Source organism: Octopus sinensis, linkage group LG16, assembly GCF_006345805.1.
Source record: "Octopus sinensis linkage group LG16, ASM634580v1, whole genome shotgun sequence".
In the NCBI taxonomy this organism is placed as follows: Eukaryota; Metazoa; Mollusca; class Cephalopoda; order Octopoda; family Octopodidae; genus Octopus; species Octopus sinensis.
This window is the reverse complement of record NC_043012.1, coordinates 37,021,813-37,047,738: the sequence shown is the minus strand read 5'-3', so window position 1 is coordinate 37,047,738 and position 25,926 is coordinate 37,021,813. Positions and strand designations below refer to the sequence as shown.

Genomic DNA, 25,926 nt, shown 5'->3' with positions numbered 1-25,926 from the left:
TGTAACCCAGGAAATATTCTGATGATGGGCAACTTCAACCTGCCCTCTGTAGATTGTGTCCACTAATATTGTTAGCCAAAGAACCTTCACCTCAAGCTCAAACAAAGCAACAGTGGGAGTTACTTTTCAAATTTATGGATAATTTGTTCCTGTCACAACTCGTCCATGAACCAACCAGAAACAACCAGAGTGTCTTGGATCTAGTGCTAAGCCATCATGCTAACACTATCCCTAACATCACAGTGGAAAGAACCCTCCTGTCTCATCATGACATAATACTTTGGAACGCCAATCTTCAGTATCCAAAAATTCGGCATAAATCACTAACTCCAGCGCACCCATTTGATAACATGAATTTACACAAGTCAAACTGGGGTGCAATCACTCAAAACGTATCACAGGTGGATTGGTCCTTCACCCCTGCTTCCTCCAATACCACAACAAACACAAACGCATGGTAACTATTTGAGGACGCAGTCACCCACATATGCTCAAAACACACGCCCTCACGACTCATAGATAAAAGTAGACGCAGGATTCCAAAACAGTGACAAGCACTCATCAGGAGAATAAAAAGGATAAACCGAAAAATCAATACTCTGAAATCCCACCATGAGCATCACCCCTAATCGAGAACATTAACAACCTTGGAATCAAGGAAGCAACAACTGCAGGACCGTATGAGAACCCTTAAAAACACCCAAAAAGCTGCAGAGGAATCCTGAGCTATTAAAAGCATCAAGAATAATCCTAAAATTTTTTACTCCTTTGTAAAAACACATAGGACCACAGTTTCCTGTATCGGCCCACTGGTTGACGAAAACTGCATCCTTCACAGTGATGCCAAAGACATGGCGCTCAGATTCTGCGAATTCAATACCGTTCTGTTTCCAATGACCCTGATTCAGTTGACTCACGCAGCTTTGCTTCTGTGATTCCCCAGCATGTCCTTTCTGACATAACCTTCGACGCCACTGACATCCTAGCAGCAATAAAAGAAATCGAACCCGATTCAGCAGTGGGTCCTGACAGGTTCCCTGCTAGAGTGCCGAAGCAATGCAGACAGCAACTTGCAGCTCCTCTTGCAAATCTCTGGCAAAAATCACTGGGTGCTGGTTTTATCCCTCAGAACCTCCTCTGCCAGCCAGTTATTCCTATCTTTAAAAAAGGGAATAAATCCCTCCCAGTAAACTACCGTCCAATCTCACTCACCTCACATATCAAAATATGAGAGAGTGTTGAGATCAAGAATAACAGCCTTCCTAGAACAAAATCATCTCCTAAATTGCAACCATCATGGCTTTCGTGGTGGGAGGAGCAACTGTCTAACACAGCTCCTCCACCACTTTGATGACATCTTAAATGTACTAAGTGAGGGCTTCAATGCGGATGTCATATTCCTTGATTTCAGCCAGGCCTTTGACAGAGTTGACCCCAATATGCTGTTAAAGACACTATCCAATGCTAGAGTCAGTGGAAAGCTATTTCAATGGATTGGGTATTTCCTAACAAACAGGACCCAGCATATTGTGGTTGACAGCATCCACTCAAAACCAGAAAAAGTCATCAGCAGAGTCCCGCAGGGTACTGTGCTGGGTCCACTTCTTTTTATTGTCTATATCAAGGTCATTGCAGATTCCTTGAACACAGCACCCTAAAAATATTTGCAGATGACTCTAAGCTCCAGAAAGTCATTAAGGGAGCATATGATCAAACAATGCTTCAATCGGACCTGTGCGCAGTAACCCAGTGGGCACACAAAAAAAAAACAACATGCAGTTGAATGAAGAAAAGCTTGAGTTCATCCCCTTTGGAAGAGAGGGCACACTCAACCAACCATAGACACTACCGCCGGGAGACCTACTTGAACCATCAGATAATATCAGTCTTAGGTGTTACTGTCGACAGCAACCTTAGTTGGAGAGTGCTGATGGATCCTCAGAACTTTCTAATCTAGGGATCATGAAACCATCATCCTTCTCTTCTCCACATTCGCTAGGCCCCACCTTGAATACTGTTGCCTATTGTGGTCCCCTACAAAAAACAAAACATAATGAGGATCGAAGCTCTACAAAAATCAATCACTAAAAAATAAATGGAACTTGATTATTGGGCTCAACTTAAACGGCTGAAACACTATTCTCTGCAATGCCACCATGAGTGATACATTATTTGCACCATGTGGGAAATATTCCATCAATATTATCCAAATGATATTGGTATTACGTTTCGAATTCACCCAAGACTTGGCTCCTGTGCAATGCGTCCCCTACAAAGGTCGAGATCACATCACAGAAGAACATTGCAACAGAGTTTCTTCCCTGCAAATGCCCTTGCTCTTTTTCAATGTTATTCTGAAAGAAATTAAAGTAGAAAAAGACCCCACATCTTTCAAGCGGGTACCTGGACAAATCTCTCCAGGAGATACCGGATAAACCACCTACACCTGGATACATCTCAACTAACAGCAACTCTCTGCTTGAGTGGTCCATGGTGTCCCGAAATAATTAATTAAAAGACTTTTCCAGGTAGTGCTATTGAGTTAGTCATGGCCAGGGCTGATAATGGACAAAACCAATCTAAATTTTATATAAATATATAAATATATAATAATTATTTGAGGGAATATTAATCCTAACTTACAGGGAAAAAATTCAATTTAGAAATACTAAATCAAATTTCACACAATATAATATATATATATAAAAAATTAGAAAGAACCACCTTTTATCAATTCAAAATGAATAATTAAATTACACCATCGAGAAAATTACATATAATAGAAATATTAAAATTAAAATAACAATAAAATACCAATGATTAAGTAAATTGCAAAAAAATAATAAAAATGTATATAATTGTATGTGTGTGTGTATATATATATATATATACACACACACATACAATTATAAATAAGGGCAAAAGAAAAAATCTCTAAGCCAATATGCTGAGAAATAGACTTTAAAGCGTCAATCACCACATACAATATACTTCACTATAAATACGCATCGTGCAGAATCTAGGAAAGCTTGCTACAGAATTTATATTTAGATATATTTGGAGTACTCATGTGTACTCATGACTTTTGTTTCTGCTTTTTTCCATGGGTGCTTGTAAGTATTTCATTTATTTCTTATCATATTCTCTGCTGATGAGCAGAAAAATCCGTTGGATTAATTCCGAAATCGTTTGATATAGAGATAATGAATTTTAAAAAAAATTCTGTTTGCTTGCTTTCCTTGAGTCAACACGATGCGTATTTATAGTGAAGTATATTGTATGTGGTGATTGACGCTTTAAAGTCTTTTTCTCAGCATATTGGCTTAGAAATTTTTTCTTTTGCCCTTATTTATAATTGTCTATAATATTCACCTTAAAAGGTATTTTAACATGCTGGCGAATTGATGAAATTTTTTGAAAAAATTTTATCCTATATTAGAAATATTTATATATATATTAACGAGATGTACTTGCATAGCAAGTGACCTTATATATATATATATATATATATTATATATATATATATATATAAATAAATATATATATATATATAAATGCCAAATAAAAAGACAGAGTTTAGCAGATCTTTAATGACCAGTTACAATTGTTTTTGCACCAACTCTTTTTCTTTAACTCCAACATACATAGGAGTTCAGTGTAAAAAGTTACATAATTCTTGCAGTTTTATAAACTAGAGTGACACTTCATTAGGCTTACATCAACAAATAAGCAAAATGCAATGCTTGGCAGGTGCACAATTTAAGAGCACACATTTTGATGCGAGTCTGAGGATGCACCACTGCAGGGCTTAAAACCACAAATATTACTGAACTATTCACATGGAACGTTTGTGTGCAATGGTGTCAAGTTCAAATTCATTTGAGCACTTGTATGTGTTTTCTATTCCGTGCATATCTTGGTCTCACCTATTGTGTGTGTGTGCACATACTTATACTGTTTATCTAATAATTCTAATTTAATTGTAATTAATCTGAACTAAGTAAACAATTCGACCAATTTCTCCTAGAGGTCAAAAATATGTTTTGGTGCTAGAGAAAGCATTTGCTTCAGAAATGCTTCTATAAAAAATAGAATACAATTTATTCCAAGGAGCAGATTGCCACCCAAGAAAAACAAAATCCAAAAAGTGAAAAGAAAAAAGAAAGAAAAAAACCCTTACCCTGTTCGCGGCTGTCCATATACCTGGGGCTGTCATATGTTAATTGGAGTGGTGAGTTATTGGGTAGACTGAGGGTAGCATTTGCTGGTCCGCATTCTGAATAATCAGTCTTGGCAATGTCTGCATACATTCTATGTGCATTCAAAGAATCTGGCAGAAATAAAAAAAAAAGTATTTTGGAATTATTTGATGTCAGGTTTTTGTATTTTTTAGTTGGATACAAGTCCAGTTTTTTAAGGAAACAGCAAATGATTCTAGAGTAGCCATGGCCAAATTGCTGCCTCCCAGACTTTCTGAATGGCGCCTACCGAAAAATTACCACAGTATTTTAGTAGTATGCCCTCTCGCAATGATGAGTGATGTCTCATGCAGCCCACTTCTCAAAACTATTTGTCCATGCTGGGTTTAGACTGTGGAATGGTTTCAACAAATTCACTTCATTTAGCTTGCTTATATTCCTGGAGAGAAGGATCAGTTGGACAAAATCAGTTGAGTTCTTTAGAGAAAATGCAAAGAATCTTTTCCTTGTCAAAAACGAAACAAAATCTCTGTAGTGAGGAACTGAATCTAACAAGTATATTAACGGTGCTTGTTTTACTAACCATACACGGATAGAAATGGTACATTTGGTAGCATGGAATTTGATCTCAGATTCCCAAAGATTCAGACTCCACACCCTAATACGCTTCATCCTTTACTTCAACATTTCTGTTGAAACCAACTGGTTGCTTTTCTTTTTCTTTTTTATTGGTATAGAAAAAAGGGGCTGCACCTATGACCTTTAGAAGACTTTGAAAACCAGTGAAACCACTACAGGCCTTCAAGACCACTGAGACTTGCACGGGTCTTCAAGGACACTAAGATCTTCACGGGTTTTGCAAGCCTTCAAGGACAAGTGAGACCAACGTTGTTCTTGCAAGTTGCAAGTTTGTGGCTGAAGGGAAAATATCAGTCGAGAAGGAATTCCAGAATTTTGGATTGGAAGGACTGGGTAATTGTTTAGTGAGAGTGGAGGATATTTGGCTGAGTACAGTGCTGAGTGGAAGGGGTAGAAAACTTGCAAGTTGTAATGAGCCACAGCCACTGAGTAGTGGTAGAAAACAGAGAGAGAGAGGACACAGCACATTTGTGAGACAAAGGTGAGTCTCTTTGTGAATGCAGTCTACAATATCTGTAAGAAACTGGCCCTGTGCTCCTTACAGAATAGTGTGGACTGACCAATGTTGAATGCTAAATGGTTAAACATAAACAGCACAAAAAATTAGGACCTTCAGAGGTCTCTACACATGCTAGGGTCCACCTACCCTGAAGATCTCTCCTGGTGATCCCATATCCTCAACAAGCACATCACAAAGACTGATTGTTTTCCCCAGGGTCAGGAAATATTTCAGCCCCCTCTTCACCAACAGGTACTTACCCTTTATGAAACTTTCCCACCAGCCTGTTACCCAGACTACCCACAGGCTTATGGGTGCCATCTCAATCTGTGAATGGCATGACTTGCTCTCGGTAAATATATATACTAAGGACCCTAGTGTATAGCTTTGCCTGGGGGGTCCTATAATGCAGTTGGGATGGCCCTCCCCCCATACTACATGTGAATAGCATGCAGATTGTGGAAATGTTAGGAAGGAAGAAAGGGTGGCATCATCTGTCTAGGTGTTGTTGGAGGTGGTGGTCAGTAGATGGCTTGGTGTATAGAAGCAAGCAAATGACAGACAAGGTATGGAAGGTGCCAATAGGTAGGCAGTACCAGACAAGCAAATGCTTTGCTGATGGTAAGTGCAACAACAGTTTTCAATAAATGTAGTCCTAGATATACGTGGCTCAGTGGTTGACACGTTTACCTCCCAACCATGTGGTTTTAAGTTCAGCCTCGTTGTGTGGTACCTTGGTCAAGTTTTCTACTATAACCTTAAGCTTTGTATGTAGATTCAGTAACAAAAAGGGAAAGACCATTGTATGTATGTGTATAGGTCACAAAACATGTATTAAAGCGCTACTGAGAGTTTCATATGCTGAGAAAACTCAAACATATTCTTCAGGTACAAACCACTTACCATTACAAACTAAAAAAATTGAACAATAATAATAATAATAATAATAATAATAATAATACCTATTATTCAATTTTTTTAGTTCGTAATGGTAAGTGGTTTGTACCTGAGGAATATGATTGAGTTTTCTCAGCATATAAAACTCTCAGTAGCGCTTTAATACATGTTTTGTGACCTTTAAATAAATAATACCTATCTCTTACCAGATGGAATACATTTTTGTTGAATTTTCTATCACGGAATAGTACGTTATATATATATATATATTTATATACACACATGCATATATGGGTACAGGACGTCACTAACAATAAACAACATGAAATACGAAAGCAAATGAGTTCAATACGCAAACAACGAGAGAAACAAATGGAAAATAAGTCAAGTAACACAAAGAGCGACCCTTCGCCTGTTGCCGGCTGTCTGTCTACTCATACATACATAAACACACACACATGCATATATAGATGTGTATATACACATACACACACACATCCATATATCTGAATGTGGCCGATGCCAGCGCTGCCTCGACTGGCTTCCGTGCTGGTGGCACGTAAAAAGCACCAACCGATCGTGGCCGTTGCCAGCCTCGCCTGGCACCTGTGCCGGTGGCACGTAAAAAGCACCCACTACACTCACGGAGTGGTTGGCATTAGGAAGGGCATCCAGCTGTAGAAACATTGCCAGATCAGACTGGAGCCTGGTGCAGCCATCTGGCTTCCCAGACCCCGGTCGAACCGTCCAACCCATGCTAATGATGATGATGATGATATCATCATCATCGTTTAACGTCCGCTTTCCATGCTAGCATGGGTTGGACATATATATATCAATGTGTGTGTGTGTGTGTGTTTACAGATGTAGTTACTTGTATGAAAGTATGGTACATAATGTTGTTGTCAGTTTCTCCAGTCCAAAAAACTGTTCAGGTGTTTCATGCTTTTGAAGATACATGGAATAAGCAATCCTTTAAGTGAAAAGTAGATAACGGTTGGCGTCAGAAGGGGCATCCATTGGTATAAAAACAATGCCTCAGGTAACATATTTCTTCAATCAACCCATGCAAGCAAGGAAAAACTAAAAAGAAAAAAACTGAATGTGAAACAAATGTGATGGTCAAAGTTGGACTCTTTTTAGTCTTAAGCCTGCTTGATCAGGAATGACCAGGGGCTAAACTATGGCACTTTATGCTCAACGATATATGGCACATTTCTAGAAGGAACAAATATAAATAGGGGAGGTGTTAAGCAGTGTTGGAAGGTTTAAAAACTTTAGGGTTAGTCCAAACAGGTTTCCGACAGGTTTTCAATTTCCAAAAGCAAAAAATCTCTGCATTTTACCATAGAGAAAAAAATTCTTTCAACATTGCTTAGCGCTGTCGCTACTCCATTAGTCTTGACTGGGCAGTCTGCGAGTGCAAATCAGTCAATGATAATGGCTTCAAATTTTGGCACAAGGCCAGCAATTTCGGGGGAGGGAGTAAATCGATTACATTGACCCCAGTGTTCAACTGGTACTTATTTTATTGACCCCCCCCCCCCCACAAAAAAAGGATTAAAGGCAAAATCGACCTCAGCAGAATTTGAACTCACAACATAAAGAACAAAATGCCGCAAAGAGTTTTGCCAGGCAATGCTAATGACTCTGCCCGCTTGCCACCTTAGGACAGTCATTGATATTGGCTGTTGCATTATAGAGCTATGGCTTCTCTCTGGCTTGTCCGTCTTTGGTATCTCTGACCGAGGAAGGCTAAAACACATCTAGGAGTCCAACAGGGGAGTGACCAGGGCTATGGAGTCAGAGTTGGAAACAATTAAAGGGTAGCTGGAGTCAGAGTCAGTAAATCTATACTGACTCTGATTCCGACTCACAATATCTCTACTCTTTAATATAAAGCAGTTATAAGATATAGGCCTGCTCAAAGTACAAGCGTATGCATATGCTTTGTGAGATAATATGTAGACCACAATCACTTAATTACATAAAGAGGAGTCGGAGTCGAAGTTTTTTGTTTTGACTCCACAGCCCAGAGTGTGACCTTGAACAGAGAAAGTGGTTTCACATCTTTTATTATAAGTGGGAATGTTTTTCTTTACAGTAAACTGCAGCAATTTTGCTTTTAAAAGTTAAAAATATCACAAACATGTTTGAACTAACCTCAATTGGAATAAATAGCCAAAATAATGATAACAATAATAATAATAATAATAAACTACTGTACTTGTTGTTGTTGTTTAACCTATAGGACATCCTCAGTCCTGCAGACCTATGATGAATGGGTCCTTCCTTTTTCTTCTCAAGGCAGAGAGCTTTGACTGCTATTCCTAGCAGAGTGAGTGATCATATGAAGGCTTCTTTGTCAGTTCAATAACGAATTATAAAAAAAATGATATTCATCCATTTTTCCATGCTAGCATGGGTTGCACATGGATTTATTTGCCGTAATGTTTTTTATAGCAGCAAGTCCCTCCTGCACCGAACCTGAAGCAAGTTTCTTAACCATACAGCCCCACTTGCACCCATCAACATATTTATCCAGTATGGCTGAGTTTGCAGATAAAATTTTTTGAGTCCCAGCCAACATGAATTTACAATAAATCTGGGTCCACTCTCATAACCGAACCACCCCCACCAGCGATAAATGGTTCCTTCTTATATGTAAACTAGCTTCAAAATAATGGATTTTGATTAAGGCACAGAATCAACAATTAGGAGAGAAAGGTGCTGGCCAATTCTATTCCCCCATAGTATTTGACTGGTGTTTTTAGTTTATCAATCCCAACAGGATGAAGACGAATATTTTTTAACGTTTGTGGCTGTGTGGCAAGTAGCTTACTTACCAACCACATGGTTCCGGGTTCAGTCCCACTGCGTGGCACCTTGGGCAAATGTCTGTTACTATAGCCTCGGGCCAACCAAAGCCTTGTGAATGGATTTGGTAGACGGAAACTGAAAGAAGCCTGTCGTATATATGTATATATATGTGTGTCTGTGTTTGTCCCCCTAGCATTGCTTGACAACCGATGCTGGTGTGTTTACATCCCCGTAACTTAGCGGTTCGGCAAAAGAGACCGATAGAATAAGTACAAGGCTTACAAAGAATAAGTCCTGGGGTCGATTTGCCTGACTAAAGGTGGTGCTCCAGCATGGCCACAGTCATAAGACTGAAACAAGTAAAAGAGAAAGAGAAAATGTATGTATGTCCCTTCTATTTTTTAATTATTATAACTATTCCACTGAGGAGGGACCCAGTTTCCAACAAAGAAACAAGGCTCCATCTTTGGGATGTAGTTAACACAGGCAAATTCACATTTGGAACTTGAGAAAAGGCTTACATATTTTTACTGTTCCATTCACAAATTGCACTTATAATATATGAATTAGCCGGTCAGATTCTCCTTTAAGCATTTACTAACAAAAAAAAACCTAATGCACCAATTATTATTGGTTTGAATATGAATTCATAGTCTGGGTATTGAAGCTGGAGGTTTCGAAGCAGTTGTCTATAGATATCCGCTTTTTCTTTGATTTTCAAAGAGATATTTATATCTGCAGGGCAGCTGACCTCTATAATGGTACATACCTTTGCTCCTCTGTCCCAGCCTGCTATGTTTACATTTGACAGAAGTTTTGATGGGAATATTATATTCCACCAATATTCCTTCTTGAGTTGGTGTTTATGAATGTATTCCATAAGAGAGGGATTTCCTAAGTTTATTTCAGGACCATCTTTTTTTGCGGATGGCATTGTAAATTGTTTTAGCAACAACATCGTGCCTCATAGGGAGGTAGTACCGTGGCGACATTTTAGGACAGCTGCTAATCACATGCGTGATGTCTTCCACAGAAACATGACACAGCCTACACATGCAGTTGCACCCTGGGATTATAAGAGCATCACAGTATTTATGTATATATGTATGAGTACCATGATGTAGAAATACTTGGGTTGGTGTCCGAAGGGCCCCTAGTCTTTGTCATGACATCCCTCTAGGAGAAGGCTAACTTGTATATAAAACCCACTGCTCTGTGGAGCTGGATATCTTGCACTTTGCTCATCTCTGGGTTCCTGGGTTAATGAGAGTCGTTGTGGGGTTGTGCAAGCCATACTCAACTGAAAACAGTTGCACAGAAGGGTCAGCAATGCCTGTGCTTATCTGTGCTGAGTAGACAACCATCATGTAGACATATTTTATATGCAAGTTTGCTCTGCAACCATGTGGTCTGGGTTTACTCCCATTGCAAGGTTACCTTGAACAAGTGTTTTCTCCTGCAGCCCCAAGCTGAGCAAACCCTTTCAATGGATTCAGTAGATGGAAACAGAAAGAAGCCTGTTGTGTGTATGGGTATGTGTGTGAGAGTGTATACATGCAGGAGGTCCTACATTCATTGTAAACAAGTGCTTCACCATTCATACCAGTGGTTATTTTGTTTGGGGGAAAAGGTAAGGGTTGGCAAGAGGAAGAGCATCCGGCCATAGAAAATCTGCCTCAACAGCCCTCATCTGAGCCGTTTCAGCATGGAAAAGGGGGACGTTAACACAATGATGATGACGATGATGGCATGAAAAGAATTCAGCCTGGCCTGGCCCCTGTGCCGGTGGCACGTAAAAAGCACCCACTACACTCACAGAGTGGTTGGCATTAGGAAGGGCATCCAGCTGTAGAAACACTGCCAGATCAGACTGGGCCTGATGCAGCCTCCTGGCTTCCCAGACCCCGGTCAAACCGTCCAACCCATGATAGCATGGAAAGCGGACGTTAAACAATGATGAAGGATGAAATCCTGAGTTTGATTTGTCTTCAATTACTTCAATGGATTAATACAAACCTTGCAAAAGTAACAACATAAGTGGAAACTCCCAAAATGGACAGAGCCCTTAGTTCAAGGATCTGGTTGACTTGTCACATTCATTCTGCCTGAGGGTTATATTAAAGGTGTAATTGTCAGTGGGGTACTCAACCACCTACAATGCTATTCAATAACAGGTGGTTTTCTTCTTGATTAAGCAACTAGAAAACCGCTAATTGCAACAGGTGTCGGCATATTCTTGGATTGAGTGATTGAGACAATCAGAGTGTTTGCAACATGGTTGTTGAGCTGAGAATTGTCGTTTGGTTCCATCACAATAACATTTATGTCAGTATAAGGTTTTACAAGCTGGGTTGGCAGATGAACAGAAGGACCGTTTCTGTGGGGCAGGCCTTCTGCACACAACCCTGACGAGAGATGACAATCACCCTATTATCATGGATGGTAACTTCAATGGAAATGTTGGGTAGAACTCCAATGAATGTCATGAGGTACATTCACATGTCCAGTAAGTTCACCATCGTCAATTCACTGCAGACAAAATTTCCTTGTCATCAATTCATCATTTTTGTTTTTTCTTTCAATAAAATAAGTTTTTAACTACTAATAATGAGATACTATGGACACATGTTCTCAGAAAACATTCCTTGCAGTGAACGGATGGTGGTGAACTTACCTGTAATCATACAGGCAGGTTAAATCTTTGGTTCTAAAAATGAGGAGGGAACGAGGCTGCTAGAGTTCTCTGATGCCATTAGCTTGTTGATCCACAACACGAACTTCAGAGAACCTGCCAGATACTCAATTATCTATCAACCTGGGGAGCACTTAAGCCAGATTGACTGAATTCTTATAAGAAAATGGGGAAGGTAGATGCTTGGGAGTGCAAACTCCTTTCCAAGGGAAAGGTGTACAATCTAACATAAGTTTGGTTGTTAGTGACTTCAGACTTAGATCCAAAAGGACTCAGAGATACAAACGAGTTTGGAAAAGGAGGGTATGGAAACTCAAAGACCCATTGAGCAATCAGATATTTAGGGATATTTCAATTGAAGCATCTGATGAGAAGGAAGAAGAGTTAGGGATGTATAATATACAGGACAGTTGCAAGTTCTTACAAGACAGCTTACTGAGGGCTACAGACCAAATCTGTGGCTGGCGCAAAGCTGCAGCCCAAGCAAGGGTGATATGGGGGCAGAACAGGGAAAGAGAGCCATAAAAGCAAAGAGACAGGCTTGGAAGAATCAAAAGAATGGGGGCAGCAGAGAACTACCCCAGGTAGCTTGGAAAGAAGTTAGGTGATAGGTCTATCCAGCAAGGGGAGAAGGGGTTTGCCAATGTTCTACATAGGACCAGAGGTATGAGGTGTTTTGGATGAAGGTGTGGTAGGAAAGAAGTGTGTTTGGGTGAATGATGATAAACTTGCGAAAAAAAACAAGCATGGAAGTGTTATTATGAAAGGCTGCTAAATGTGAAAAATGCATCGAAGAAGTTTTCCTAATTTGGACCTGACAGAGAAACCAGCCATTTAAGTTGGCGGCAATATTACAGACAAGGCAATGAAGGATATGAAAACAAGAAAAGCCCCTGGTTCATCAGGAATTACCGCTAAGATGTTTAAAGTGCTTGGTGCAGTGGAATACAGCCCAGACACCCTTATATAGTTCGTCGAATTGCACAGAACGGTAACAAATCGAACAACTGGTGCAGCAGCATTATAGCCAACTGTTTAGAAAGGTAAAGGAGATGTCTTAAAGAGAAGTAATTAGAGAGGCATCCAATTGCTGGAACAGGTTATGTAAATTGCTGAAAGAGTTATGGCTGAATTAATTAAGAAGAGAGTCGGCCGAGATGAGATGCAGTTTGGTTTTGTGCCAGAGAGAAGTACAACCGATACTCTTATAGTAAAGCAACTGCACAAGTATTTAGCCAAAAGTAAGCTATTGTAGTTGGCCTGCATCGACATGGAGAAAGCCTCTGATGGGATTCCCTTGCTCCACAATCTGGAGGTCACTATAGAGGCTAGGAGTACACAAATGGCTGGTAAGGGTGCGGTCAGTAAGGCAAGGGTTAGTAATGAGTACAGTGATGAATTTAGTACTGAGGTAGGAGTCCACCAGGGCTTAGTTATTTGACCTTTCCTGTTTATTGCAATGCTCTATGCCATAACAAAAGAGTTTAAGATTGGTTGCCCAGGGAACTTCTCTGAAATTACAGTAGAATTAGAATAAAATTCAAGGTATGAAAGCAAGGGCTGGAATGAAAGGGTTTGAAGTTTGAATGGCATTGTTTGATATGTGGAGAAGATGTTGGTAGGAATGCCATAAAGTGTCCTCAATGCAGTGAAATCCCAGGAAAGTCAACAGAGAAAGAAGGCTTTGAGTGTGAAGGATGGACAGGAGCATCAACTAGCACCCCATCAGTTATGAAGATGTGGGTCCCAGTTGATCCGATCAATGGAACAGCCAGCTCATGAAATTAACAGGCAAGTGGCTGAGCACTCCACAGACACGTGTGTACCCTTAATGGAGTTCTGAGGGAGATTCAGTGTAGCACAAAAGGCATAACTCCTTTTTGCCAGCAATGTGAAATAAAGTGTCTTGCTCAAGGACACAACATGCTGCCGGGAATCAAACTCACAACCTTAGGTTCATGAACCAAACAGCCTTACCACTAAGCCACGTGTATTCAGTCACAAGAGCAATAAACATTAACCCCATTTCGTTGCCAGATTTTTGATGAGATGCTCTGTGTTTCTTTCAATTAATTTTAAATATAACAAAGAATTTAGTAAAATAACTTGGTTATTATTAAGCTAGGGTTAGGAGCATAAATTGCGACTAAGGTTTGGTGGAAGATTTTAATTCAGAACTTTTGAAAACAAGACATTTGCACTACAGAACTAGAAGCAGTTTCAACCAGGTTGGTATGAAAAGGGTTTGTATGACAAAGGACCAAGATAAAAAGGGTTTGTTAACCCTTTCGTTACTGTATTTATTTTGAGATACTCTGTGTTTCTTTCAATTAATTTTAAATATAACAAAGAATTTAGTAAAACAACTTAGTTATTGTTAACCTAGTGTTAGGTACATAAATTGTGACTAGGGTGTTTGGTGGAATATTTTAATTGAGAACTTTTGAAAACAAGACATTTGTCCTACAGAACCAGAAGCAGTTTCAGTTGGGTTGGTAACGAAAGGGTTTAATTAATCATTTGTTAACCCTTTTGTTACCATATTTCTGTTGAGATGCTCTGTGTTTCTTTCAATTAATTTTAAATATAACAAAGAATTTAGTGAGATAACTTAGTTATCATTCAGCTAGTGTTAGGAACATAAATTGTGACTAAGGTGTTTGGTGGAAGATTTTAATTCAGAACTTTTTCTGAAAACAAAACATTTGTACTAACAGAGCCAGAGGAAGTTTCAGCCGGGTTGGTATTGAAAAGGTTAAGAACACATGGGAAATAGGTTTTCTGGAATGTTTAGAAGGATACTTAGTAGATAGTTTCTGTTACCTAGGAGACGCAAACAGCAGCAGTGGAGGCAGGGGAATGTTCTGAAAGTGTAGATTTTAGAATAAGAACCGGTTGGAGAAAGTTCAGGTACATATTACCTGAGCTGATAACAAAAGGTCTCTCTCTCTCTCTTACAGTGAAAGGCAGACTGTAAAAGGCTTGTGCATGAACTATAATGCTACATGTTAGTGAAGCATGAACTGTGAATGCAGAGAACATGCAAAACCAACAAAATTCAAATATGTTGAAAAAAAAAAATTAGGTATAAGAAGCATCAAATGTGGTGTGCAATGGTTTAGTCATGTGATGCAGGTGAATGAGAACGGCTGCATAAAGATGTACCGATTGCAAGACGTAGACGGAACCTGTAGAAGGGGAAGATGCAAGAAGATGTGGGACAAAGTAGTGAAAACTGAACTCAAGATGTTGAGCCTCATAGAGGAGATGAGAAAGGACTGAGATAATTGGCGATGCGCTGTGCTTGAGAAAACAAGATCCAGTCAAACCTTCCCAGCAATTCATCTTTCAAGACCCATTCCCCCATCCCTCTTCTATAATTACGGCATTACTCAACCCTTTCTCCCAATACACTTCATTATATAGGTATGATAGAAGGTATGTTTAAACAACGATACTTCAATGACATTTCTCCCTTCAGAAATACAGAGAGGAGGAATTTTGAAAAGATAAATTACAAGTTTCAACATCAAGAGGAAGATTCTTGAGAGATGCTGACAACAAGCTGTGAACAATATATGGCTAACAAGATACTCAGACTAAAAAAACAAAATTTTTGACAATTATAAATATGAAGGCAGGAAAGGACATTCAGTCAAGGAAACTATGTCAACAACAGCACTTGACACAGTCCTCTGGCTTGCAAGATCCTATCAAACCATCCAGCAGATGCCAGTCTAGGAAATGGGTGTTAAATGATGATGATGATGATGATGACGAAAAGCAGCAGGACCACCAGGATCAGTGTTGGAGATAGTGAAAATATCCAGTGATGTAGGAGAGGTGCTAGCGTCTCACATGGTCGAAGCCCAGTAGAAGAAGAGGGAGGGGTCATGTCCCCTGACAGGGGTAACAATATCAGCATCAACTGCTACAAATGCAGAAGAAAATACTCTAGAAAGAATCGGAAGGTATCAAATTGATGGAGCAAGTCATGAAGGTAAGAGAAATAGTTAAAGCGTAACTAATTAGGAAGGTAATTAGCTGATATCAAATATGGTTTAGGTTTGTATCAAGTGTCACTGAAGCCTGCTTCTAGTTAAACAATTCTAGAAGGAGAAGCCATTTGTGAAAGAACAAGCTTCTGTACCTATTTGTAAACCTGGAGAGGGCCTTTAACAGGGTACAAAGCTCTGTAGTACTGGTGGTCCCTAAAACACAAACAAACAAAACTAGCTGTAACCCTTTAGCATTTACATTATTCTGTCAAATGCAAGGCTTGTTCATGTTTATTGTTTTTAATTAATTGGGCATTTTCTTGTAGCTCTGAGATTCTGATGTGGTAACTGTTAATTTTTAGAATGATATTTATTCCTTTATTGCCCACAGGGAGGCTAAACATAGGGGAAAGAAACAAGGACAGACAAAGGAATTAAGTCAATTACATCGACCCCAGTGCATAACTGATACTTATTTAATCGACCCCGAAAGGATAAAAGGCAAAGTCGACCTCGGCGGAATTCGAACTCAGCTAAAATACCACTGAGCATTTCGCCTGGCATGCTAACATTTCTGCCAGCTGACCACCTTAATTTTTAGAATGATATTGTAAGGTAGGTGTGAGAAGCTAGATCTGGACAGTTTGAACATAAAACAGACAGAATATTTTGGCCGGAAATGGCCAGTTTAAATGCTAAAGGGGTCGATGAATGGATTGTAAGAATTATGAAAGCCCTGTTCAGAAATGCTACCAACAAAGTGAAAGTCAGCAATGAGGAATTTTGTATGTAGGCCGGTGTCCACCAGGGTTTGGTTCATAGTCTCCTCCTCTTTAGGTCATGATAAAGGGATTTAAAACCAGATGTCCTTAGGAAATTCTGTATACCGATGATCTAGTTGATAAAGCTAAATCTGTTTAAGAATTAGAAAAGAAATTCCAGATATCAAAGCAAAGCCAAGAATAAAAACACCAAAATATAAAAGTTTTGGTCAGCAGGAAAGAAGGTAGGCAACTAGCGCCATACGGAAAGGCCAAAGTTTCATATAATGTCCTTAATATAAACTGCAGGTAAATAGAGATGGGATGGAACCAAAGACAGGTGGTTTTGGTTCTTTGTCTTTTGCTGGTGGCATCACTGATACCAGTATATATGGTCCTTGTCGACATTGGTGGCAAAGACTGGGAATACTTACATGTATAGTCAGCTGTTGGTCACCCATAAAAGAGCTTATGCATGCCTGCTCCTTGGAGAGGAACTTTCCAAATACAAAACCAGTCTCACGATAAATACACCATCATCATCATTTAATGTCCGTCTTCCATGGTGGCATGGGCTGGACAGTCTGACAGCAGCTGGCAAGACCAGGAGCCACACCAAGTGCCATTGTCTGTTTTGGCATGATTTCTATAGCTGGACGCCCTTCCTAACGCCAACCATTTTACAGAGTATACTGGGAGACATCAATCAACTATTTTAAGTGGTTCTCTCACTGAATTTCATTATAAATTGTTTGCCACAAGAATTTGGAAATAGTCACCACTGAACAGGGTGCACCAGTTTGGTGGTTGCTGTTGCGACTTACTAAAAGAACTAATATCTACATACTAAAGAACCGATGAAAGGAACCATTAAAGAAGCTTTTGCTTCATTTGTCTATCTTTTATCTGTCACTTGTTTCAGTCATTAAACTGTGGCCATGCTAGGGCATCACCTTGAAGAATTTCAGTCAAACCAATCGAACCCAGCACTTACATTTTTGAGCCTGGTGCTTGTTCTATCAGTCTCTTTTGCCGAATTACTAACTTACAGGAATGTAAACACACCAACACCAGTTGTGATAGAGAAGGGAGGACATTTCAAAAACACAAACACACATATGTATACATATATACAATGGGCTTCTTTCAGTTTCCATCTACTAAATCCACTCACAAGGCTTTTGTGACCCTCGGTTTGTAGAAGAAGACACTTGTCCAGATGCTGTGGCTGTCATTCACCTTTATCTTCTTCCAGGTAAAGGAATATTTCCCCATGGCCGGATACACTTTCGCAGGATATTGAAAATGAATGACACTACTTGGATAACAGTGGTGATCATTTACAACTACCACACGTTGTGAAGACAAGGCAACATAAACACACTCACACATACAAGTATATATATATATATATATATATATCACATGAGCAAACAAACTATCAGATGTTGTTACACATTGCTTGTCACATGTGCTCTGCATCATTTTAGTTTCTGAGTGATGCCATCCCACTGGTTATACGAGCGGACTAGCATCCCTTCTGTGTGGAAGGCTAATCCATTGCAGGGTTACCTATTTACAGTCGTAAGGACTGGAACCACATGAAATGAAGTTTTCTGCTTGAGAATACAACACACAGCAGGTCTGGGAGTTGAAACCCCGACCTAATGATTGCAAGAGCAACATACCTAAACACTAAGCCACATGCCTTCACATATATATGTATGCGCATATATGTGTGTGTGTGTATGTATATATATAGTTGAAATTTATAGAAAAACAAGACAGAGACAGGTGTATAAACAACAAGCAAGTGTAATAGTTTGATGCTCAGGAAAATGAAAAAGTCTTTCATGTTTCGAGCCTACGCTCTTTAACAGAAAGAAATAAGAGAAAAGAAACAGAGAGAATGATGGAAAAAACTTGTAGACTTAGCGGTTCAGCATGTATATGTAGATACAGCGTGGGCTTCTTTCAGTTTGTAATGAACCAAATCCACTTCCTCACAGAGTTTTTGTGAGTCTGGAACTGTGGAAGAACACATCCAAAGTGGGACTGAACCCAGAACCATGTGGTTAAGGAACAAACTTCGTACCACACCGTCACACCTGCACCTATACATACATTATACACGCACACATATACATATGCGAAAACGCACCTGTGCCATGTAAAAAGCAACCAGCACATTCTGCTAAGTGGTTGGCATTAGGAAAGGCATCCAGCCATAGAACAATGCCTCAACAGACCATTGGAGTCTGGACAGATCCCCAGCTGGCCATCCCCTGTCAAACCATCTAATCCATGCCAGCATGGAAAACAAATGTTAAACAAAGATGATGATGATGATGATGGTATAGAATGGCCTTCTTTCAGTTCCTGTCTCCTAAGTACACTGATAAGGTTTTGGTCAGTCTGAGGTTATAGTAAAAGACAATCGTCCAAGGTTCTGTAGAGTGGGAACGAATCCAGAGGCAGGTGGTTGGGAAGCAAAGTCCTTAAATCACATAACTATTCTTGCACCCGTTACAGTATTGAACTTGTTTCCTATCAGTTCAGAGTTCAAATCAAGCCAAGGCTAACCCTGTTTCTATATTCAACAATCTGGGATGAGGAGACGGTTATAATAAATATTAGCAACAAGGTACTAACTCTTCCCCTTCCCTTTCAACAATCTACCTCGTGTCTAAATAAGAAATCATTGTATTAATTTCTGATGGGAACTTTGTAATTAACTCTCTACTAAGGTAAAATCTGATCACCAACATAGGTACAAGGTCAAGGTGTGACATGCAAGTGACCAGTTCAAGGTAAAACAGAGTTTAGGGATATAATATTTAAGGGTCAACAGTTTATAAGATGTTCTCTGCAGGAATTACAGAGCCACACAATAACAGTTGTGGATAATGTTACAAACAACAACAGCAGTAGGGGCTGTGGTTGTGGTGTGTAGCGTTGCGTTGCTGTGGTGGTAGTGTTGACAGTGGTGAGGTGTTTGTGTGCTAGTGTAGTACTCAAGTGTTGTCTTGCCAGTGTTTGGGTTTAGTGGCGAGGTGTTTGGTATTGTGCTGCTGTGTGTGCAGTGGTGAATTTTTGGCGTGGTGTAGCGGTGCTAGTGGTAAACAATACACCAGGAATATAAAGAACAAGAGAAAAAGGTATAAGTTGTAGTGGTGGCGGTGGTGCTGGTGATAGTGTTGGTACTCGTGGTGAAGTGGTGGCGGTGCTAGCTCTGAGGTGTAGTGATGAGCAATCTATCAGGAATATGAAACATTAACAACAACGACGAAAGAGAGAGAGAAAGAAAGGGTGTAAGTTGTAGTGTTTGGTGCCAGTGGTGAGTAATCTATCCTAGCAATGAATTAGCTTTAGTTGTGATCATTAAAACATTACAAACCGAAATAGCAGGTGACTAATTGATGTACTTAATGACTATGGCGAGTCGGGGACGGTGAAGGTGGTGGTGGTGGGACGGGAGATATTAAAACTGTGGTTGGGACAGTCTCATAAACAGCAACTACGTTATAAAAACAACAGCAATATATATACATATATACATTTAGATATATACACTACCTGATAGTGGATGTTGGTCATTTTCGTCGTCATCATCATCATCATCTTCATCATCAGCAGCATCTTTCTCGTGCAAAGCAACCTCTTCCCCGTGAATGTTCTCATCCATACTCGAGTGATTCTCCAAGCTTCCAATAAACGACATATTTGATTGCTGTTCCGTAATACTTTCGCTGTCCGAATCAACATTGTAAACAACGGTATCCATACAGGACAGGTCTTGAGAATTGGCTAAGGCGGCGGCGGCGGCAGCGGCAGCTCCCTTCACATCTCCCTTCGAGGGATCCGGTCCCATCAAGGCATTGGAGATAAACTGAGGGCTAAGATAAGGAGAGTCTTGTGCATACATAGCCCGGGGCAAACCAGTTATCGAACGAATCTGTTTAACTAAATCACAAAGTTTGTTGATTCCCATGGCTGAGGCACGATACCAGTCTTGGAACGGTAAAGGATTTAGACTAAAAATGCCAAGGTAAAATGGTGAGTTACTGTATTTCATCGATGCAGGCCGTTTCTCTGCATACAGGTGATAAATAGCAACGGGATCGCGCTCCGGTTGATCAGGCTGAGCGTAAATGTTATATGTGCGACGAATGTGATTTTCTATATGGGGTGGAAGTGATGGCAGACTCTGCGGCCGATAAACAAGGTATTCTCGGCCGTTTTTATCCACTTTTAGCTGTATATCACCCCACAATAAGTTCTTATGGTCGACTGCTTTACGAAGTCTGAAGTGAACAATGAAAACAAAAATGAGAGTGCTGACAACTGAAAGGGGATTGTAGGGACCCATATTTTGTTTAGCGTACAACTGATTAACCCTTTGTGCCACTAAAACACCGAGGGGATCAGCAGGGGGGCGGGGTTTGTTGCCGATTCCCTGTTCTTTAAGAATTCTTTGCTTTTCTTTCAGCGAGTCTCTGGTTTTAGAAAATATATAGTCCCTAGTGATAGAAGCTGGGTAATTTCTGCATCTTAAATAGCGTTCAATGCTGGCCATAATTGCTCTTAACGTTTTTGGTTCATATTCGCTTCCATCTGCTTTTCGGACAACCATGAAAAAACTTGATAAATAATTGTCGAGTTCATCCGGTGGTATCCTCTCCGGGTTACGGCTTTCGTTTAAAGATTTCAAATACGAACTCAGAGTCCTCATGTCTGTGTCTGTTTTCCTTTGAGTGTGTTTGTTCTCCATGTGGAAATTAAAGGAGGACGAGCAGCCGTCTTCTCCCTCCGACGAGGCAGAGTTCGTCGCAGCCGTACAAACAACTTGCAGAGCATCGAGATGACTTTGCATATCAATATCTTGATCTTCTGCTTGATTCTGGTCGTCGTCGTGTTCTTCTTCTTCTTCTTCCAGGTGGTCATCTTCAACACCACACATGTTTTCCTCGTCAGTCTCCACCTCGTCCTCCTCTCGCCGTTGTTGTTGTTGTTGTTGTTGTGAATGATTATTATTATTATTATTACTGTTACTGTGTTTGGGTGTTGAAGACGCAGCACAGCTCTTTTTGTCTGTTGTCGCCGTTGTATTTGTGTTGATCTCGTTGCCGTTCGGTTGTTGAACGTCCTCCTCCAGATCCACCACGGCGATCGAAGCCGTTTCGCCGTGATGCGACGAGGTTGGTGCAGCCAAATCGGAATTGGTGCTGGAGTCCGCCATCTTGTGCCTCTGATCGGAAGTACCGAGTGGCGCTAGTAAACAATGGTCAGAACAGGGGGAACCAACTCTTGACAACACACTTGCGATTACCTCCCCTTCTTTCTCAGCTGTTTATGCCATTCACATCGACACAATTAATTAATATTACATCAGTTAATAATAAAAACCACTGCGCAATATATGCGATATCAAGCACAGACGGGAATAACCAGTGCGGGAGATATTCGATGGCTCGGTTTGATTAGCTGCTTATTAGATAATGAGCATAGCAATCCGAATATATGAGGAAGCCTTATGAAAACAAGTGTTTGTCTGTCTGTTAATTGTTCTCAGGATAATTCCTGAATTCCTTCAGTGAGCTCCCAGATTAATCCATAAAGAAGCGACTGGTCAATAACCTGGTGAAAAGGGCCGGGTTTTCACCAGAATTCTATTTATAGATTGGTAGACAGACGACGGAAGCTTTCATTTTTGCAGACGATATTGTTTTGTTTTTCTTGTAGTTTTAACAGACAAAATGAAAGAGAAGAAACAGAATTTCTTTACATCAGGCTTCAAGAAAACAAAAATTCCAAATTAAAAGGCGAGCAAGGAAGTTAAAGAAATCTTTCAGTAATATTTATTTCAAATTTTGGCACAAGGCCAGCAATTCCAGAGGAGTTTCTAAGTTGATCAGACCAACCCCAGTGCCCATCTGGTACTTATATTATTGACCCTCAAAAGGATGAAAGGCAAAGTTGACTTCAGTGGAATTTGAACTCAGAATGCAAAGATACATGAAATTCCACTTCGCATTTTGCCCAGTATGTTAACAATTCTTCCAGCCCGTTGCCTTGAATGTCCCTGTAACACTAGTTTCAAATTTTGGCAGAAGGCCAGCAATTTTGGGGGAGACTGTAAGGCGATTACATCGACCCCAGTGTACAACAGGTATTTATTTTATCGACCCCAAAAGGATGAAAGGTGGAGCCAACCCCAGTGGAATTTGAACTAGAGTACTAATGATTCTGCCAGCTTGCTGCCTTAATTGTCTCCATAATATTCCTAGATATGATCAGAAGATGCCATCATCCTGAAGAAGGTGACAGGAACAGTCTTTTATTGGAAATAAAATACCATTCTTTAATTTCCTAATATTTTCGATTTCAATTACATATTTCCTGACAGGTTTAGCAGTGTAGGAAGGTTAGTGTGTATGACCTTTCTCAGGGGCCCTGGAAATAGTCAGGTAGTTATTCTCAGACAAGTTCAAATGGCTGCAACAGAGTGGACACTGTTACAAGCATTCAAGGACCTGGTAGTGGCGACAGTGGTGGCAGTGATGGAGGTGGTGGTGGCGGCAGAGATGGTAACTGTAGTGGTGATGGTGCCAGTGGGGATAAACCAGGGAATAAATTAAGTTTGAACAGAATCTATAAGAGTGGGGCTCTGTCTGTGTATTAATCCAGGGCTCAATAAATATCTGAAAGACCCTTTTCCTCCACTTTGAATTTTGTGATGACCTGTCTCTGATGATTCTAGGGCAGTGGTTTTCAACCAGGGTTCCGCCAGTACAGTCCAGGGGTTCCGCAAGAAGTTACAAAACTGCTAAAATCAGCAATAATTTTTAATTCTCCTGTGCAGATATGTGTGCATAAAACTATTAAATTATTGCACAGGAGTTCCTCGGGCCAGTGGAATGTTTTCTTGGGGTTCCGCTCCAGTAAAAAGTTTGAAAAGCACTGTTCTAGGGAATCAAGTGCCTCCCGGGAACTCAAAAGTGGTCTTGTTTCACCTTAAAAAATTTCTCAAGGAGGCCCTGAGTCAAAACATCCTTTGGGACTGTCCATGGGTAAACTACAACCCATGGGACTGTCTAAATGGCAAGACAATGAATGTTAACCTTGGATTGTTTGTAGTGTGGACCATCTGAGGATGAACCGTGCCTCATGTGGCCCATTTCAAGGTTTCCCATTCCTGCTTCAGAAGGTCAGTCATGCTCAGGTTTTACACATCAACTGACATCAGAGCAGTTATCAGCACCAGTGGAGGCGCAATGGCCCAGTGGTTAGGGCAGCGGACTCGCGGTCATAGGATCGCGGTTTCGATTCCCAGACCGGGTGTTGTGAGTGTTTATTGAGCGAAAACACCTAAAGCTCCACGAGGCTCCGGCAGGGGATGGTGGTGATCCCTGCTGTACTCTTTCACCACAACTTTCTCTTACTTCCTGTTTCTGTTGTACCTGTTTCTGTTGTGGAGACCTGTTGAGGCAAGTGAAAATCAAAATCGTAATCTATCAACATCAATGGAATTTGTAGCTGTGATACCAGTGCCAGTGGCACGTAAGAGAACCATCCGAACGTGGCCATCGCCAGCGCCGCCCTGACTGGTCTCCGTGCCGGTGGCACGTAAAAAGCACCATCTGATCGTAGCCATTTGCAAGCCTCGTCTGGCACCTGTGCCGGTGGCACGTAAAAAGCACCCACTACACTCACAGAGTGGTTGGCGTTAGGAAGGGCATCCAGCTGTAGATATATATAAATCATCATCATTATTTAATGTCTGCTTTCCATGCTAGCATGGGTTGGATGGTTTGACAGGATGGTTTGATGATGATGATGATGATGATGATATATATATATATATATTGTATAAATACACATTATATATATATATATATATATATATATATATATAGAGAGAGAGAGAGGAGAGAGAGAGAGAGAGACAAAGTTAGATGATAGATAGATAGATAGATAGATAGATAGATTAACTGATAGACATTCTCATATGTGTATATGTATATATATATATATATATATATATATATATATATATATATATACTTTATTTAAAGCAGCAGAAAATTCAACAAATTCAATTGTTGAATTTTCTTTTACTTTAAATAAAGCATATTACACTACCACTGGTATTTGAGTACTCTTTTTTCCACCTTGTTTCACATTTATGTGTTTACTCCGGTATATATATATATATATACACACACATACCCCACCCCCACCCCAACCACACACAATCAATGAATGGGTGTCAATATTTTTCCTATATATATATTTTATAGTGTGAAAAAATATTAAAGAAAGAAGTAGGTGCGAGGTGTGGATAGAGGTGGAGATTATATAGCTTTACTGAAACATATATATATATATCATCATCACACACACACACACATATATATGTGTATATATGTGTATGTATATATGTGTATATATATATACATACATACATATATATATATATATATATATATATATATATATAAAATGTGTGTGTGTGTATAAATACTGGTTTCCTTTGATTCAGTGTAAAATCATTGTATTATATCTTGCAGTAAATGGGTCTCTCTTTACTCTCTTTTACTCTTTTACTTGTTTCAGTCATTTGACTGCGGCCATGCTGGAGCACCACCTTTTAGTCGAGCAAATCGACCCCGGGACTTATTCTTTGTAAGCCCAGTACTTATTCTATCGGCCTCTTTTTGCCGAACCGCTAAGTGACGGGGACGTAAAAACACCAGCATCGGTTGTCAAGCAATGCTAGGGGGACAAACACAGACACACAAACACACACATACATATATATATATATATATATATACGACAGGCTTCTTTCAGTTTCCGTCTACCAAATCCACTCACAGGGCATTGGTCGGCCCGGGGCTATAGCAGAAGACAATTGCCCAAGATGCCACGCAGTGGGACTGAACCCAGAACCATGTGGTTGGTTAGCAAGCTACTTACCACACAGCCACTCCTGCGCCTAATATTTTTTTCTGGGGATTATTAGCATAAAAAAATAAAGAAATTTGCCAAGTTGTGATCTGTTTCTAGATTGATCTATTAAAAATAAAAGAATAAATGGATGCAGAAGTGGCTGAGTGGTTAAAAACTTTGCTTCCCAACCATATGGTTTCTGGTTCTATCTCATTGTGTGGTATCTTGGGCATCTGTTCTTCACTATAGCCAGGCCAACCAAAGAAATTGTGAATGGGTTTTGTAGAGGGAAACTGAAAGAAGCCCATCATATATATATACTATGGACTACACTGTAACCATCGCAGGAATACAGACTGTAATCTTAAGAGACATCTGATGTGTGGAAACAGGCATTAAGATGTTTATAAATTTCATTCAAGGATCATTGTTATTATTACTATATATATATACATATATATATATATAT

General features: G+C 39.9%; 1 protein-coding gene across 1 annotated transcript in view; it reads right to left on the bottom strand.

The window, feature by feature from the left end:
- The window catches only part of LOC115220303, a 31,589-nt gene extending 9,793 nt beyond the window's left edge, over positions 1–21,796 (bottom strand). The window contains exons 1-2 of the mRNA XM_029790408.2: positions 20,082–21,796; positions 4,181–4,330 (exon numbers count right to left, since the gene is read on the bottom strand). Coding sequence (XP_029646268.2) covers positions 4,181–4,330; positions 20,082–21,744 — 1,813 coding nt within the window. The 5' untranslated portion in view covers positions 21,745–21,796. The remainder of the gene's footprint in view (positions 1–4,180; positions 4,331–20,081) is intronic.
- Between the last annotated feature and the right edge of the window lie 4,130 nt (positions 21,797–25,926).